At 37.4% G+C, this 19,292-nt stretch overlaps 1 protein-coding gene across 2 annotated transcripts in view; it reads right to left on the reverse strand.

Annotated features, from left to right (window-relative positions):
• Positions 1 to 811: 811 nt before the first annotated feature.
• The window catches only part of LOC139974894 (uncharacterized), a 28,788-nt gene continuing 10,307 nt past the window's right edge, over positions 812 to 19,292 (reverse strand). For both annotated transcript variants that reach the window (XM_071982416.1, XM_071982415.1), the window contains exons 3-8: positions 17,895 to 18,182; positions 9,438 to 9,624; positions 6,568 to 6,731; positions 5,016 to 5,171; positions 3,022 to 3,159; positions 812 to 2,150 (exon numbers count right to left, since the gene is read on the reverse strand). In XM_071982416.1, coding sequence (XP_071838517.1) covers positions 1,708 to 2,150; positions 3,022 to 3,159; positions 5,016 to 5,171; positions 6,568 to 6,731; positions 9,438 to 9,624; positions 17,895 to 18,182 — 1,376 coding nt within the window. In that variant the 3' untranslated portion in view covers positions 812 to 1,707. The remainder of the gene's footprint in view (positions 2,151 to 3,021; positions 3,160 to 5,015; positions 5,172 to 6,567; positions 6,732 to 9,437; positions 9,625 to 17,894; positions 18,183 to 19,292) is intronic.

Below are 19,292 nucleotides of genomic sequence, written 5' to 3' on the forward strand. Positions count from 1 at the left end.
TGTACACCAATAAATTAACTGTGTCTGAATTTTCGAAAATTTTTTACCAACATTCTGCATCGAACTTCCCTCTACTTGTGCAATTTTGGCCGGTTTCTTAGGGGTTGAAGGAAGTTTTTCTATATTGGTTGTCCATAGATGAAATTTTGTACAACATTATGGGTATGTTTTGAAGTAAGTTTATTCACGAGAAATGTGAATTTTCTAATTCTGAACAAATATGGGGCTTAAAACCTTAAAAAGTGGGGCTGACAGGTATTGTGGGCCGCGACGTAGAATCACATACAAAAGCAAAGACCCACAGGAGATGCGATCAGGTCGAACATGATGTGTGCCGGGTTGACAACCTTCAAAAAGGTTATGAATGGAAAAAAAAACTATTAGGAAATACTTGGTTCTCATGCAAAAAGTGTACATCTGGTTGGTCATTTCAAGCCCGAGAAGTGCCGTTTCCGGTGACCTGGGGGGTATCAAAATAAGAAATTTTCTTGTACGCTGCGCGCCAACCGATGGTGGCGCTCCGCTTAGATAGTAATTCGCGCCCCCCGGGTTTGAAAATCCTGGATACGCGCCTGTTAATTGTCTCTTCAATATAAAGATTGACATTGTTGGTCATCAGAATCCATTTGAAATAATGTAACTTACTGGTCTATTTCAGTACTGCATACCAATACTTGCCAATAACATTTTTGGCAGATGATACATAAATTAATATTTCACAATTCCATGACTAATTTATTTATTTGAAATGGAAACCTTAACAAAGAGTCTTGCAATAGAATAACTTTAAAGAAAAAAGCTCAACATACTCTTTGAAGTACCTCTGAGATTTATTTCCTGCTGTTTGCACATTCATTATTGCAACACAGAAAAATCACAATATTCACAAAGAACTATCGCCAAAATGTGGCTCAAACTTATTAAACAAAAATATTTTGCTAATTCTTTGGGAAATTCTTTGTTTATTCTGTAAAATGTTGCATAAGTAGAATGGCTTCATAATTTTCAGCTGTTACAGTTGGTGACCTTGATGACCTTTGAAACACTCCTCAAGTTTACCTGATCAAAGTTCCAATTAAAAAATGTCAAGCCTCTGCTTGTGAATGACAATAACCACTCATTAACATCAAACCTTGTTTCTTAATTGTAAAGTACACTTGTCATATATAGCCAATTACCAAACTCTGTTCAGGTATTTAAAGGCATTGAAGACTCGCCCCAAACCGCTCTGAAAAAGTTAACTTTCCATTGCTTGCAAGTGAAGTTTTCTTCTTGTCGCTACAAAATGCAGACAATAATGAAACGTGATACCTTGTTATCTTTTATATAGACCTGAGATGTCCACGCTGCTATGTACACTGTGATGTGGGTATTGACCGTAGCTGTATGTATTGACTGTACACTTGTGTCTAATTACCGACGGTAGCATGCTGTGTGTGTATTTTCTGGGATCGATGGTGGTGTCCAACACTTCTGTTACACCTCATTCCAAACTAGTTAAAATATGACATGAAATGTCTGCACACGCTTTAACACCTTTGTAACACCAATGTACAGTAGCTACTCAGTTAGAGGTACAATCTATCCATGTTAATTTTGCAAACAGTAGAAAATACATGAAAACACACTCAAGTCAGTCAATTACAAATATTCTGTGGTGCCTCAATAACTTTATCAACTTTTCAGCTTAAATTTTTTAGCTTAACATTAAAGAAGCAAATAAGCATTGTTCTCTGGCCTGGGTTTTGGTCTTGGTGGTAGCTTTAACAACAATTCTTTATATCCTTTCTTCATGAAAGACTTCTCCATGCTTACTTTTGACTTCTGACGATTTGATGCTAGGTTTGCTTTATCACAATAAGAGTGATTCCTCCCCAGGTTGCTTTCATACTGGTCAGAGATAGGCCACTCAATGTTTGACCACTTCACTGTTTGTGTTACTTTCATGATGTGCCTGAAGATGGCATTGTGGTCTGGTAAATCCAACCCTTGGAAGACAACAGGAATTATGTAATCTTTATAATTATTCACCACTTCAAGAGAAATGTTCACCTCGTAAGAAGTGAAATTTGCTCGCACATATTCTGGGGATAGGACCATGATAAATCGACGACTCTGTTGAAGTGCTTCCACCAACTGGACCGCTGTGCCTGAGGGAGAATGGAAATAGAGAAACATGAAAGACCAAGCAAGATATGAAGGAAAAATTAATAGCTGAGGGCATGTGGTTCCCAACATCTGGACACTAAAATAACATAAACATACATAACCAAATCATGACCTGACTCAAACATCGAAGGGAGAATGAAATAGCACATTAATTATTGGTTAGAATGCTAAACAGTCACCTAACATGGTATACAAGTCCTGTGCACTCTGCACTAAATTAATCCTGAAATCTCTTCATTGCTTCTGTCCAGATTATCCAGAATGCAACAGGGTTGTGATCTGTGGTGACACAGTTGCAAAGTACCCTGGCATTCTGTTGGGTGCATATCGAACCCTCCATCACCCTCTCCCCTACTCCCTCTGCTTCCTGTCCCACCCATGCCCAGCTGAGAAATGGTTAATATCAAACACGACCAAGAAATAGGTAAATATAGCTAGTTTGCCATTTCTCAGATTTGCAGGGTAAGGGGAGAATAAGTACTGTGAAGATAACTTAGCAGGTATATTGTACTGTATGGCAATGGAAGGCTAATGATAAAGAGAAAAGTTGTCTACACTATTGGCTGCCCCTTCTCAAAATCTTGTCCCCAACTCCTCATATGGCTCACTGAATGTAACTCAGTTAGACTAGCTATGCCCCCTAGATGGTCTGTGATGTAATCAGGGTATATACTCTTAAAATGTTTTGCTCTCCTCTTATTAGTTCCCTGTTTTAGATCAACATTTACACATTTTTTTAGTCACTGTCAACTTATGGACAGATTCTAAATGGATCACATAGACAAAGATTTTTAACAGCAATATTTATTATCTTTGGATAACTACTAATAAGAACAAAGAGGATATACTTACAACCCCCTGGGACGTTGTCAATCTCCGGGACGTAGACTCGGTAACCTCTCTTCTCCAACGTGGATTTAAGACAAAGAACAAAGAGACGGTCAACATCGCTCCAAGCGTAGGAGATGTACGCATCATACGAACGACCATCTGTTAGCAAAATCAGAATTATATGTACAAGTCAATTTCTGTTTATTAAGGGGATGGTCAATTATTTACAAATTTTACTGGAAATAGGATATCAGAGGTTAAACACACTGAAAACACATTTTTACATTTGGTTGAAACTTTTTCCAGATTCCTGATCACTCACATGTCATGTACGTGGATAATCGGATAGCTGTCACTCTGACTATGAGATCTCCACGGTTACAATCTTTTAGTTGCGTGTAAAACAAACCATCATGGGGCACTGTCACATGGGTCTTATCCAGTTCCACGAAATCTGACAAGCTGTTGCTATGAGTTTGGTAGCATAGGAATCACAAACGGTAGCTATTAGCGGTACCATGATTTCACCACCGTAAGTTTGTTTCTAATTATTGGAGAAGACATAGTTTATGAGACACTTGTGTGGAATTTTCCAAGTCAAAGAAACTGTTTCAAACACTTCAACTTGTTTTGTTTCTAAAAACATGTTTTTGTTTTAGTTTGAGCCAATCATCCAGTGATCATGTTACTTTGATTCGGATGTTGGTATAAAACAGCATGTAAGGACTTATATATGACAGTTGTCTCATCTGCTAGAAAGCTGGAGAGCTTCATTAGTGAGTTGCAATCATTGTAGTACAATACATACAATTCTGTGTCCAACACATTCGATACAAATACTCCATTTTTGCTTTGTAAGTCATTGAAATTTTGCCTAATTTGCCTTACTTCCTGGGGAGATTTTGGTGGAGTATATAGTACCATACCGTATAATATTTAATGCCGCACTTAAACCACGATACCACCATACTGTGACAATTTCAGCCTTTCGTGATGAAATGTATCTTACGACTGAACATTTATTCTATACAAATATACTGTGGATGTTAAGAACTACACATGGTCATAACATGTACCTCTCTAATATGTACACCTGATAGACGATTAATAACTTCTTGGGGAGGTAAGAACTCTCTTAGATATTCTATATAATAGACTTAATGTTCTGAATTTCATCAGGTAAACTCTTTTTGTATTATAATCGGAACACTTTTCCAAATGAATAAATTTATATATCTAGGACGATTTTTGTAAAAACACATAATTTTTTTATTCTAAAGCAAAACCTATTCGGAGGGCAAAAATTTCCACATAATCTGCTTTGCCATGAAAAAGACGACTCCTTGAGCATTGCATAATAAATAATTTTATGCTTCAATATCAGTAATATCAAATAACTGAAGAATCCATCGAGTGAGCTCAGTCCTTATGAAAAATAAATAACATAAACTGTTGACCAAAAAGGAAACTTAAAATAAAATAAAAATGTTAGCAAACTGCTTATCCACTAGAGAGCCTGTGTAAGAGAATGTGTAAAAGTAAGTTGGCCTGACGTTTCGATCCTAGCAGGATCTTCTTCAAAGGCTAAATGACAAGTAACAGTCACAGGAGGGACAAAAACACGCACAGAATACACAGGTTAATGGGCATGGTGAACAAAAAGAGATACAGTAGATGTAAGGGGATTAGTAGACAAGGGATGGGGGGGAGAAGAAAGAAAGAAACCAACAGTGGAAGAGGAGAGGTAGACTTGTAAGATGAGTATGGCCTTTTTATAAGTTGCCAACAATAAGCCACTATGCCAACGAGTCACTTTGCCAGTCACAATGAGCCATGTTACAGTTGACCAAAGGTTACCCCCTCGGCAACTGAATACCCTATCTAGAGGAGCTATGAGAACAGTCCACAAAACATTACAAAACATATTACAGACCTGTAATAAGAGGATGGAGGTGGAGAGACATGACTGGAGAGATGGAGGGGGGAGAGAGGAAGAAAATGAGAATTCATCTTACCACTAACTTCTGGTTTTCCCAGATTATCCTTAATAAACAGCTGAAGATCCACTCCAATTAGAGACCAAGACAATATACAGAGAAAGGTGATGAATACAATGCCAAAAACAAGGCTTATGATTGGTGGAGAGTCGACTTCTACAGGCCCTTGGGCAGCTAAAGATGTCAACAAACAAACAAAAGAAGAAGAAGAAGAAGAAAAGGAGAAGAAATGTTCATATTATTCTTTTGTCTTCAAATCATGTTACATGAATTGACAATACTGGTATAAATTAATGTAACTAAATTGCTGTAAAAGTGGCAAAGAATTACATGAAACATACCATGAACTTTGGTGTGATTTGATGAAGTTCAATGTATCTGATAACCTCAATGTAGTGATGTCATCATACAAGTCAAGTTGTGTTAGTTCTTTTCATATTCCTGTATTATTTTTCATAACATCTTCTACTTTCATACTTCCAACATTGACCTCATATGCAAACATGATAATGTATTCAGGAAGACATTAAAGAGTTCCAGATGACCAATTGTGAAGTTTGGAATACATGAGGGAAACCCCCTCCCAGCAGTTACTTGCATTTAAATACATTACAAATGCAGCACAAGTGTAGTTTGGCAAGCTAATAGCCCTGGCTGAAGTTAATACTAGAGATGGAGAGCAGTATAAATCTAAACAGAGTCAGTGCTTACATGGTTTGATGACAGGGAATCGTGTGACATAATACCACAATGATGAAAGAAAGACAGAGGGACATTGTTTGTTGTTGGTAATTTAATTTGAGATCCATTTTGAGATTTTCACATTTTGCCCTCTGCTGATCCCAAATGACCCCCAAAACACTATAGGGTCATTCTTGTACTCATTATCGGAAAGCCACATGCAAAATATGAGAGCATCATGCAGTCTCCTATCTGGAGATATCATGTTTACAAGGATTCCAAGTTTTGACCCCTGGTGACCTTATATGAACTCTGACCTACACCAAATTGTGCAACAACTTTACACTACATACAGCTATCATACCATGCATATAGAGCTTCTTTGATGATCAGGTCCTGGAGATTGAGCATTTTGGGATTGTTCATGAATCTTAAATTTACACATCTATCACAAATCAGATCCAGAATATTTAAGGTACAACTGACTGTTCTAATGGATTCCAACAAATTAGTATGAAAACTTAACATTTCACACTAGCAACATTGAACATAGCACAAAGAGGTAGTAAGCTTGAGGCAAACAGGTGAGATGTTAAAGATGCACATTAATAGTTATTCTCATTTTTTTTTTCTTCCAAGTTTGTGTACAATTATCTACCTCAGGAATTGGGATGGATCAATAAAAATACAGCAAATCCTTCAGGTAAAGTTGGGATCCAATCCATTCAAGAAAAATTTTAAAAAAAAAAAAAATTAAAATTTTTTAAAAATAAATAAAAATGAAGTGAAAAATGATATTCAATTTTCTTGTCATTGTGAAACATGACATCACACTGTGGCAATTTCAAATATCAATTATCACCACAAAATCTCCATGAAAAAAACTCACTTTCACGTAGAACAAATTCTATCTTATGGTAGGGAATTCCCTCGTCACATTCATTGGCAAGAGTTAATGTGTATGTGCCGGACAGGTCCTCCTCTGTTACTTGACTAAAACGAAGAGTGGCGAGTACTTCCTTTGTGTTACTTGAATTCCTTGAACAATCTGCACTGAAAGAGAGAAAGGGAAATGTCAGCAGTTGGTTGTAATTGGCCAGATGGATATTAAGAAATTATATCTCTTTCTCCCTGCTGCTACACCCTCCAAACCCTCCTCTCTCCATCACTACCCCCCCCCCTCTCAACCCCCATGTACCACCAGCACTAAATTAAACATCATGAGTGATTGCAGTCATTGCATTTAACATTTGTCAATCAAATGTTGTGCAAAAATCAAAGCATCAAGTTTATTTAGATGGTTCAACCTTTGTAATACATATATCTACACAGAATTGTTTGAACTGGGTGCTATTTTGATGAAATAAAACACTTTCTTGGGAATCACATTCTTCCATAAAGATATATTGCTGGCGTAGTCAAACACATTTGTTAGATCATGTTTAGTACTGATTCACAGTGACACAATTGTCCCTAAAATGTCAAGGACTTGTTGCATTCATCTACATGCATTAATTAATCTACAGGCATTAATTAATCTACAGGCATTAATTAATCTACAGGCATTAATTAATCTACAGGCATTAATTAATCTACAGGCATTAATTAATCTACATGCATTAATTAATCTACAGGCATTAATTAATCTACAGGCATTAATTAATCTACAGGCATTAATTAATCTACAGGCATTAATTAATCTACATGCATTAATTAATCTACAGGCATTAATTAATCTACAGGCATTAATTAATCTACAGGCATTAATTAATCTACAGGCATTAATTTATCTACAGGCATTAATTAATCTACAGGCATTAATTAATCTACAGGCATTAATTAATCTACAGGCATTAATTAATCTACAGGCATTAATTAATCTACAGGCATTAATTAATCTACAGGCATTAATTAATCTACAGGCAGGCAAGACACTAAAAGGTCACTGCAGTGACTAAACCTAATATTTAGTCAATATTTTAGGCTATAATCAGCAGTTTAAAAAAGTTTTCATGCATGTTGACTAAATTGATTTATATTGCAACGACTTTTGGTCAATACCAATGTGAGAAATTTATTGGGCTACAGAATGTATAATCTTATTAATTATTTTTTATTTACTCACTTATTTAAGGGATATTCCCGTGGTCTAGTTTGATTGCTAATTACAAATGCTGGAATGGTTTTGCATGTTTCCTCGTAGCACTTTTGTGGTGCTATGGTATGAATTTTTCAAATGTGGTGGTACTTTGATATCAATGCATTTGGGTCAGAGCAAAGTGTTCTCTTATAATATTTATTAAATATTAAACTCCGTTATCACAGAGGAAATCAATTATTCCACAAAAAATTGGTTAAAGTTCTAAATAGAGAGAAAATTGAGAGCTAAGCAAACATTCCAAATGTATGATGACGTTCCAGGATAAACCATCACAAAAATTTAAAAATTAAAATAGGAAAAAATTTAGCTTTCGTAAGAACATTACTATGATGAGATCACAGATATGCAACTATGGTGATCCACTGCCCATTAAGAGGCAATCAAATATATATGGACAGTCAAAATAAAATAACATTTATCAACCATACCTTGAGTTAGGGACAAGATACTGATGAGAAGGGGGTGTTCCACTAACAGTGTAGATTGTTCTCTGCCAAAGGAGTATCGTTTAAATTGGATGTATTTGCTTGATTAATGGCAACCTTGGTAACTTGCATTAGGTTTGGAAATATTACTGACCTTGCTAGAACAAATTACTGCTTTCTATAGCTGTCATCATATCATTTCTCACAAATAAGAAAACTGTGCATACTGTACCCAACATGTAGTAAGTTACAAGCCATCCAAATTTTGCCGACAAGGTACATGTGGGGGAGGGGGAACATTCCCCCAAACATGATACTTGCTCCCATCCACAGGACCCCATCAGGAACCTGAGACACATTCCAGAGAAATCTCAGTGTAACTCATCTTTCTGACATGTATACTTTTGTACTCCAAAATCGCTTCCGTCAGAAACAATGTAAGAACTATTAAAAAGTGCTGAAGCTAGCTTATTGGGGCCCTGCACATTTGATTGATTACACAAAATACGTTATGAAGCAAGTTACCACCACTTTTGCCTGTTCATTTTTTCAAAACATTGCTAAGCTAGCCTCTGCAGTTGGTCACAAACAGCCAAGTCCGCCTCAAAATTGATCAATAGTTCCCTCTTCAAAAATGGTGAATGTACGACTGTGGGTATATGCACATTAAAGTTTTGTCAAACTAATGAATTTTCACGCAAAAGTTAAAATTTAAAAGTTAATGTATAAAAGAACAAGTTGGTTCTCCAATGAAGCCTGTAATTACGGGTTGGTAGGAAGTATTCCCTGTGACATTATTAAGCTATACGTTTAAGAGCTACTTTATATGTCGCGCACCAACATCATTACTGTTTGGTGCATAGCCTGTATGTTCAAGGATCGGCCTCTTGCGATCTGGCCTTCCGAGTGTTAACCTCTCAATACATTTCTGTAATTCTTTATAGAAGTATTTCTGTCTTTATTTGGACATTGAACAACATATTACCTGGTCGGTAACATTACATTCCCTACCCCCCTCCCCCTAAGTTTTCTTGTCATGTGCACTTTATACAAGTGTGTTTTTAGCTCCCTGGCAAACAAAATTTTTGCTTGCAGCCCACTTGTGTTATTGATGATATCTATATCTTTCTTGTCAAATGACACCCAAACCCACCTTACATTCAAGCAACTTACCAAATATCTGCCTGTTGTTCATCAGAGCAGAAAGGGATGGCTGTAGAATTTGGCGTGCTGAAAAAGCAAATTTCCTGCTCCCCTGGCATAGTAGCATACCACATCTTCTGGTACGGCTTTCCAACCACCAAGGAGCCTGACTCAGATTCATGCAACTCAAAATGTATATCCATACACACTTCTCTCTCTGTAAAGACAAGATGACAAAAACATATTGAACAAAGTTTACTACAAGCCTCACATTATTTGGAGAGAGGGGGGGGGGGGTTAAATGTGTTAAAGAATTAAGTACCAGAGACCTGGGACATCAAGATTCAGGTTAGACCTCTTCAATTTGTCTTAAGTTTCTGATGAAAATGACATTATTCTTTGCCTCATATTTCTCTGGGTCCCCTATCCCCTCCCCCTCATCAGGTTTTCTTGTTCTCTTCTTTTCACAATCGGGTTTTTTTAAGGTTTATTACCAATTTACCAGAGTTGTACCAATTGTATGAAGTATTACTCAAAGAAGGTTATAATGTATTAAGGGATTCTCTCCAGATGAGGTCATATGCAGTTGGATAGGCTAAAATGACAATTTAGGATGAAAGGGATGAGGGCTTATTTTTCTCAGTTTCATTTTTACTGTAAACTTCAGACGTACCGTACTGAACTACAGGTAACTTTGATCAGGTTTTGAACACCTACTATTCAGTAGTATGGTATATGTTGTACTGCTTGTGTTGGCATACAGTAGCTGCAGATGAAGTTATTCTGCAAATTGTCAATTGAAACACAGTGTAGAAATTTACATTTTATCAGCATTTAAAAGGACAAAGTGTAGGTCACCAGATCACAATTGAAATCAGTCATCAACCAATACATCCAACTTGTGACAGGAAGCTATACCCATTGAACTCTAGAAAGTAACTTTCATTGTCAACAGGATACAAAACTTGCAATATCAGTACACTGCCATGCATCGACTGGTATACAGTCGTTTCACTTTCGGAGAAACAATACTGTAGGTCTCGATGACTTGAAGTATTCACTTTACCTGGATTCCCCTCGACCTGTTACTACAGATAACCCTTTGGGGAACATTCAATACTAGACTTACTTAATTGTTAAGAGTAAAATTGACTTGTGTTGCAACTCTACAGTACATGTACACAGACTTCACCACATCAAAAGAATGGTTGGGGTAGAGGAAGTAGGGGTGTAGCCAGGGGGGTAGGAATTGCTTCCAAAAAGATGGGGGCAAAACATCAGAGGGGCACTTTCTCATTCCACAACCACCACTCGTTATGCTATGAACCGATACACACTGGCAGTATCACTCAAATAAATATGATGTGTTAGTATGCTACTGTATCAATACTATTTATTGAGATTTTTTGTTAACCGTGCTACAAAAAAATATGGGATGCCATTTTGAAAATAGCATGTAAAGACTAAAAATAAATTATTAAAATTAAATATTAAAATTAACAAAGGCTTGAGATTTCCAAAACACAGTTCTTTATCAAAGGGGCACATTTTATTTGCCAGTAGGGCACATTTGCTATTTTGGAAAAAAAGTGGGGGCACGTGCCCCCCCGCTCCTTTCCCCCTGGGTGTAGCAGACTGAACTGTTAGCGGAAACTAAGGAAACAATGTACAAACACCTGCGTGACAACCCCATCAACGCAATGACACAGTGAGCACTCCATAGTCTTGAGCTCTAGGTGCCCCTATCATGCCTTGGCAAAAACATCATCTGTCACTGCCATGCCCTCTCAATCAAGTTGCCTTGTATGCCCTCAATAATATCTCGACCAAGGATAAAAAATTGTACCAAAATGTAGCTATGTTTGTACCAGAAAATAGCTACTGTATCAAGTAGGCGTATCTATGCAGGTAACACATAGCTAGCTTTTACAGGAAATAATAAACCAATGCATACTGTATCTTTGCTCTGAAATGTCTCCCATGACCCTCAGCTCCTCTCAACTGTTAATTCTAGCTCATGTTGTAGCTTATTACTGCTTCCAGCAGCTTTGTTTCAGTTAATTGTGTACCTAATCATAGTTAAAGGGGTGATCTTATGGCACCCTGAGCTGTTGCTACAATCCCAGCTAACCATGATAATCTCATGGTGTGAAGAAAGTTTATTGTTAATATTTATATTGTACCCCACCTGTGTTATGTAGCCTCTGATTCTGTTGGCTAGAAAGTCCAAAGTCTATGTGACTTCAAAGACATTTTCTTTGCACATATTGTATAACCTTTATGCACTAAAACTTGCAGTTGTTGTACTAGGCCTATAGTTTCCCAGTTTGGAATGGACAAGAAAAACAGGAGCAACTCGGCCACTTTTATTAATTATATAGTACTATATAGTACTAGAGTTGACTTTCCATCCGTCTAGTAACTTTGAACTTATCTTCAGAAGCTGATTAACTGCTGTTGACGTGAAACTCTAATACCAAATATCTCAAGTATCCAGTAATCTGAATCTCATTGAAGAGAACTGTTAACATTATTTCCCTTATCTGGAGCAGTAAGTCAATTAAACCTGATCTGCACCTTGTGTCAGGTTGTCTGGATCCTGGACATTTCCATTTCCAACGTATACAATTAGCGATCATAAGACGCAATTCTATTTAAATCCGCACCATCACCTACGAGAATCGATTTGACATTAGTCTTTAAACAGCAAATCTTCTGACCGTAATATATGAAAGAAAATAAAGAGTACAAGTGGTAAAAAGAAAAAATAATAAAGGGTTGTAACTTCCCACTAAAGAATAGGTCAATGGCAAACTTGTGTAAGTTCCAAGGGAAAATGCATATTTCCAGTAGGATGCATATCACAAAGACGAGAGGATACTATATTCCAATCTTGCGGAGCCACAAGTGGTCATGGAATCGAAATCCGGAAAACTAAGGCAGGGTCGTCCATGACTCGAGGGATACACCAAAAGAACTACGATCAAGTGAGGGCGCACTATCAAAACAGCAAAAACTATCTTGATAGTATTGTGTCACTACAAACTTCTTGCCAAGAACCAAAATGGTGGCTATATGCCCAGATAAGGCTATGATGAATATGGAAGTTTTTTATAATAGCCAGGATGGAAGAGTAGAGTAACATAAAACAATCCCTGTGAAGGGTCTTCTCAAGAATAATAAGCCCACCGAATCCAAAATTTATCCAATACTGACTGGGGGAAAATTAACAAACACTAAAATAGAGGGTGCCTTTACTCGTTGCTTTAGACTTTTTAAGGCAAAATGTACCGAGCTGTTTAAGAAACATTACAGAGGTTGTATGAAACAATTTATGGGTGAAAGATACCCACACAGCTAAAATATGGTATCATAGAATATTCAATACTGTTATGATGACTTCAGCAAGTACTGCTGTTGCCATGGTAACCATTTTTTTTTATTTTTAAGATTGACTAACCAGAAGGAATGTTAGCTGTGATATCTCTACTTCTTCTTGACCTATGACCTCAAACCTTGATAGGAATGTGTTATTCTTGATTGAGACCAGTTTCATTACAACTTTTCTTTGGTTTCTGTGGTATAAATAGATTTCTGGTGTTCAGAAATTCATGATACACTGGCTTCAGCTTTTCAGTATAAATTATAGGGCATATTGTAACGTTAACTCGGTCTAAGATTTAGGGTATGGTGGGGGGGGGGAGGGTGCCTTAATATTCCCTACTGAGGACTGGTGGTGGTATGGAAACAAATGCGGCTTCGATGGCAGTGTGTGTTAATAACGATGAGCCTTGAATCTCGCTATTACATGCGAAGAATATAACACATAGATAAACAAGTAAAGAAAAAACGCTGAGATTTCGCAATCTATTACTATAATCAGCCACTGTACAGACAATTCATCGGCACGAAGCCTACAATGCTGAATAGAAAAACATGTACGAAGATGATCACAAACGAGGTCTCAATACCGAAGTAGAGTCCTATAACAATACGTACAAAAGTGTATAAAAGACGAATACAAAACAGATACAAATATGACCACAATGGTCGGAGCCAGGGCTACTACCAAACCAAACGATTCAGAACGGGAGCGAAGACTGATTCACAAGTCTCACAATCTGATCCAGCTGAGCTGATGAACAGACGTCACATGACCTGTAATACTTACATAACTGTCCACATGGAAGCACATGTGACTAAAAACAGTGACATGTAGCCTAGATAAATAGAGGGCGACAGATATGATGACCAACGGCATCACAATATTGTTCTCCACTGGCAGCTAAAACACATCAACTGCATGTACTTTAAGACAAATGAAGTGGGAAGTTGGTTTTCATTTGGAATTAATAGTTTTCATCAATGTGCATTTCTTTATTTATACACCAATGTATATCCCCACCAATTTTTCACTTATGTTTCACATTTAAAAGCAATACATGCAATAACATGGGGTACTTGCAAATAGCTGATACTTCTTTAAGCAAATTAATGATGATTCTGGAAATAAATTATCATGGCTAGATAGTGAGATTTGCTAAAGGCCTTCATAGTAATAGATGATACACTCCTCTGGTAGCAAATTCTGTGACCTTGATGAGGAAGAAGCAAACTTTGATGATCGGATGAGTTGTTTATCCAGAGGTTCATCAATTTCTGTTTGGTGATCTTCTTCAATAGAGGTATCTTGATCTGAAATAATAATTTGAAAGTGTAAAACAAGTAAAATCCCTCAGGATACCTCCTCTACCTGAAAGTGACCTACAGTTGCTTTATTGGGTTGGAATGTTTCTTTGTGTATATGAACTTCCTCTAACATAGATGTAGATTGAAGTCAATAAAACTTTCCAGGGCATCCTTTTATCAGTATATTTGTTACCTACACAATATTCATCCAAGGTGACAATGTAGTAAAGATGGAACAATTCCTATTCAGAGATGTCTGTGAATGACTGCTCACATTTTATGTGGGCCCAACAGACACTGACTATTCATTGCACAGAAAATAATTTTAGTCTTAGATATGAAAGCATGACATATACTGTAGCACAGTGAAGCCTCACTCAATTTAGAAAACATACAACTGATCTTTCTCAATTTCAAATTATGCCATCCTGCTAACAGATTAAAGCTAAACTGATAATTTAACATCCTTTTTTGTTGATAGTCATAACAAACTTGCCTCATTTAATCTCTGACATGCAAAGAAACAGTATAATACACTATCTAACGTTTTGTTATGAGATAGAGGACAAATATGATAACAAGATATCTCATGGTCTTATACAACTTCCTTCATTTCTCCAATTGTTTTAAAAATTCATATCAAACCGCACTGCACAATTTCTAACAATTCTTCAATTCCTAATTTCATGTGTAGTCAGGTAAACTCATTTAACAAAATCATGCCTTAGAGGCAACTACAGCACCTTCAAGACAGGATATATACCAGGATTAAGCATAAAAAGAAGATTTGGGAATAAAAAATAAAAAGGCCCTTTTTGCTCATCCTAAATCTTCTAGTTATGTAATACTTATTTATCATGTATTCACATACCAATGTAACTTCAAGCAGTTCAATTACATTGTATTCTAAGGGAAATTAGCTTTCAAAGTTCCAACAAGTGAATTGATCCAAGAAGTGTTGCATCACCTCATTAAAACAATCTTTTATGTGTTTATTGACATAATTCTGTATATCATTACTGTTTAAATGAAGTCTGTATTGGTCCCAAATTATAGCATGCTATAATAACCAGAAGTACCAAGTAGTAGTAGTACCAAGTCAGTTAGCTTACCATCGTCCATCTGGCATGGTATGTGATCTGTCAAACTCACAAGGACTGTCTCGATGCTATGGTGGGTTCTACATGCTGATTGGCAACAATCAAGTATCTGATTGTCAACCAAATGTTCCCTAAGCTAACTGGAAGCATCACGCTCCATTGTTTTTTGAGACATAAGGGAGGTTTGATATGGGTCTGTAATTCTACAGAATGTTGCGATCCAAGCCTGACTTCTTCAAGATTGGACGTACATGCGCGACTTTCAAGGCATCAGGCACAAAACCAGTTTCAAACATGGTATTGAGATGTTGGTGATGGCAGGAAGAGCAACTGGCGAACACTTCTTCAAGAAAAGGTGTCGGTATTTTGTCCAAATCGCAAGACTTGGTTCCAGGTGACTTGAGGATGATAGATTTGACATTGTCAATCGTTACTGGACGAAGAGAATCAAGAACAGTAGTGTGATCAGCAGCTGACGTAGGATGGCCAGAACTAGCTTGGGTAGCTTCCAAGCTTGAACAGAGGTGATCCACCTTGTCCTTGTAGAAGTGGCTGGAATCATTCACAAATTGTTGAAGAGTTCATCTGTGCGCTGAAACCCTTTTTGAGAATCCCCTCGGCAATCCTCAACAGGACCAGATTAATGTGTCGATTTGGCACATCAGAGACAGGATTGCACAACTTGACCCTGCAAAGTAAAGAGGTCACGGTGGATCACAAGTTTTGAAGAACGCAACTGATTTTCTAACTGTTTGCGAACGTGTTTCTCTTGAGCTATCTCCTCATTACACCACTTTGTGTTTGGTCTAATTTTGACCACTTTGATCTTTGCATCTATAATGGAGCTGAAGCTTCATGAATGCAACGGGAAGAAACTGTTTTCTGATTAGCCTTAGACTTCTCGGTTTGCAGTTTGCAGAGAATTGCTACATGATCAGAAATCCTTCTGCAACTCTGACATCTGAGAACACCAAGTCATCTAGCTGTGGTGACACGAAGAGGTCAAGTGTATGTCCGTGGTCATGCCTTGGCTCATTGATGTGTTGGGTAAGTCCATGCGATTTCAGGAGAACGCTGAATGACTGAGTTTTGGCATTACTTGTGTCCTTTGTAGGTGGCTAGAACTTCATGTGCAACATCATACTGTGGGCCAGATAATTTGCACCATTCCTCAGCACAGGCAATAACCATTTAGACCAACTGATTGGGGTGAACTTTGTTAATAACCCATCCTTCCCAGCACAGTTGACTGTACATTTGTGAGAAGTCATCATGAAACTGTCAGAGAAAATAGCAAATAAAGCATAAAGCTGAAGGCATCAAACTTTATTAGTTCACGTATATATTCATATCCATAGCTTGTCGATATAGAGACCTTGGTGCAGTGAGGCACAACGGCTGCCTACCCAGTTTACTCGCCCATGGAATAGAGGCTAGGCCAAGTGAAGTCCACTTAAACATATATCCTAGTGTTATGGTAATTTGCACAAACCTTGTAGAGCTGCCCTGATTGTTTTATCAAAACCTCTTTATCTCTTATTGATTTGTGCAGGCCTAGCCTTAATGTACAGTTGATTATAGTTAGGCCATCAATCAAGAAATTTGGCAAAAGGATAAGTCTAGCAGCTATGCCAGTAAGCTAATCACTAGGGTTAGCCTGAGCATGTATGCCTTCTAAGTTCTAACGTCACCATGAATTAAGTTAGCCCAGGCCTAGGATGGTTTTGATTTTTATTATGTTAAACTAAATGGAGCAACAACTAATGTACTTACTCGTTAGGCATAGGCTTACGTCTAGGCCTAATGAAACTAGTGATACACAAGTCAACCATATTTTAACCGTTTTTTTTTCTTTTAGAACCCTGTCATTGCAGCAACTCCTCGATTAGAAGTCTAGGAATAAACAACATCGGATGTATCAACGTCTGATTGTCCGTAATATAAGGCCATCATAAACTAGGCCAAGCATAGGCATAGCCTATATTACTTGATAAGTCTAACGTCAACGAAGACTTTGGTTAGGCAGCTATATGTAATGCAATATTGCAATCCCAACCGGCGTTAGGCGTTACGATAGTCGAGCAGTACAACGTTGCAGCGTAGGCCTACGCATATAATCAACAGATACTTTGACCTCATTTGCCTACTATGTTATACAACTGTACACATATATTTTACCACTTTTGGCTAAGTTATCCTATTCTTACCTTTGTCACCACGTTTTCTGATCATTTGGACTGCCATCTCCCTTAGATTGGAGCAATGTATGGGCTGTATAGCCCTTTATATACAGACAGTGCATTATCTAGTCTAGCTAGCTACAGTAGATATAAACAAAGTTTGGGCCGGGTCAATGGTCACAAGAAGCAGCCCTATGATTGGTTAGTTGCCAAAAGTCAGGCATGTCCCCACAATCAATTAAAATACCAGTTTCACTGCAATTTGACTGTAATGTGCAAGAGCTGTTTTGTTGGCATAGTAAATTATTAATCTTATGGTTCTTCTCCGCATTTTAAGCATCAATCACACCAGTCATCCGAAAATGTGAGCAAAGGAAGCGAAAACAAGACATGAAAGACGGCCTATTAAGCAAGTCATGAATACTTGACTTTTCAGGTTTTGTTTTTCTTTTCTTAACAGGCAGTCTTGTGGGCTTGAGGAGGTGATAATGCTACATAGTAGTAAATGGCAGACTTACTAGTATAAACAATGACATTGGCATGTCTCTCCACTGATCCCATGTTGTTCCATGCAACACACTTGAAGATACCCGAATCTGAAGACAGAGGGTAAGACAACTTTAGCACCTCGTGTTTAGAATCCAAGGACTTAACACGGCCGTCGTCAGTCATATTAATCTCCTTGTCATCTCTGTACCACTCGATGTAACAATAGTTTGTGGGTTTACAGAAGTTAATGGTATGTTCTTCTTCAGGATAAACAATTAGCTGCTCGCTGTAGTCTGTCCCAAAGAAATAGGGCTTCTCTGAAAATGAGGGGAGAGTATATATCGTTATAAACCTGCCAGAGTGGTCTTTCAGTATTGCAGCAAAATGTCTTCTGCTACTACATAGAGAATTGGACACAAAGGACACATTCGTTGTCCGAATCAGAAGTTCAAGCATTCAAACAAAATATTTACACATCTAACTGAAGCCTACTGTACATTTTACTAATGGAAAATATGTTTTGGCAGCAACCTTTACTGTAAGTCTATTCTACTAAAAAAGGTTCATTTGGAGCTGAATTACTTAAATCACACTCTCTGGAAGTGATAGTATGGTCTTTAAATGAAACCTGGTCCAGGCAGCTGAAAATCAAATTAAGTTACTTTCACTCCAATGAAATGACACCAAAGATAAATGATCCAATAATTTAACAAATTTTAATTATGAGCAACCACCATAGACTATGTGAATATTGCACAGTTTGGTTAGAATGATGAATGTTAATTACAACCCAAGAAACACTGCTGAGAACTTTGTGTAACCATGGCAACTGTGCTACTGTATGTTACACAATTGTTGCTAATGTAGACGGTCACAAAAACAAGAAAGCCAGCTGGAGGCTTAGTGATTCCTTGACAAATTTCGTAGGAGGACGGTTGCTGTAATAATTACAGTGGATCCACATACCACATATGCAGTTCATTCCATCTTTACCTTTGATGATTACTGTACAGAAAGTCTCTAAATACAATGCTTATACCCTGCATTGTGTGACATCATGAATAATTCATGATAGAGGAGTGATGTATATACATGTACAGTAGCATAGAACTGTGGTCCCAAATCATTGAATTAGACTTTCAACACACACATAGCTAGGATATTGAGGCAAGCAGATCAATATCCAAAGCCATTGTATGCAATAAGCTAACATATGACAAATTTGTCCATTTCTGTATAGACTAACAGGACTTCCAATTAGTTTAACAAGGAAGTCAATACCATGTCATATAACTACAGTATGGCATTTCCTTCCAATGTCACCAACACACTGTTTGAAGCCTGTCATGAAGTTGCAATGCATATGGTGTCTATCAAATGAATTTGATATCATTAGGAGAAATAAAACACCACCATATGGCTTTAAA

This window comes from Apostichopus japonicus, chromosome 10, assembly GCF_037975245.1.
Source record: "Apostichopus japonicus isolate 1M-3 chromosome 10, ASM3797524v1, whole genome shotgun sequence".
Classification (NCBI taxonomy): Eukaryota; Metazoa; Echinodermata; class Holothuroidea; order Aspidochirotida; family Stichopodidae; genus Apostichopus; species Apostichopus japonicus.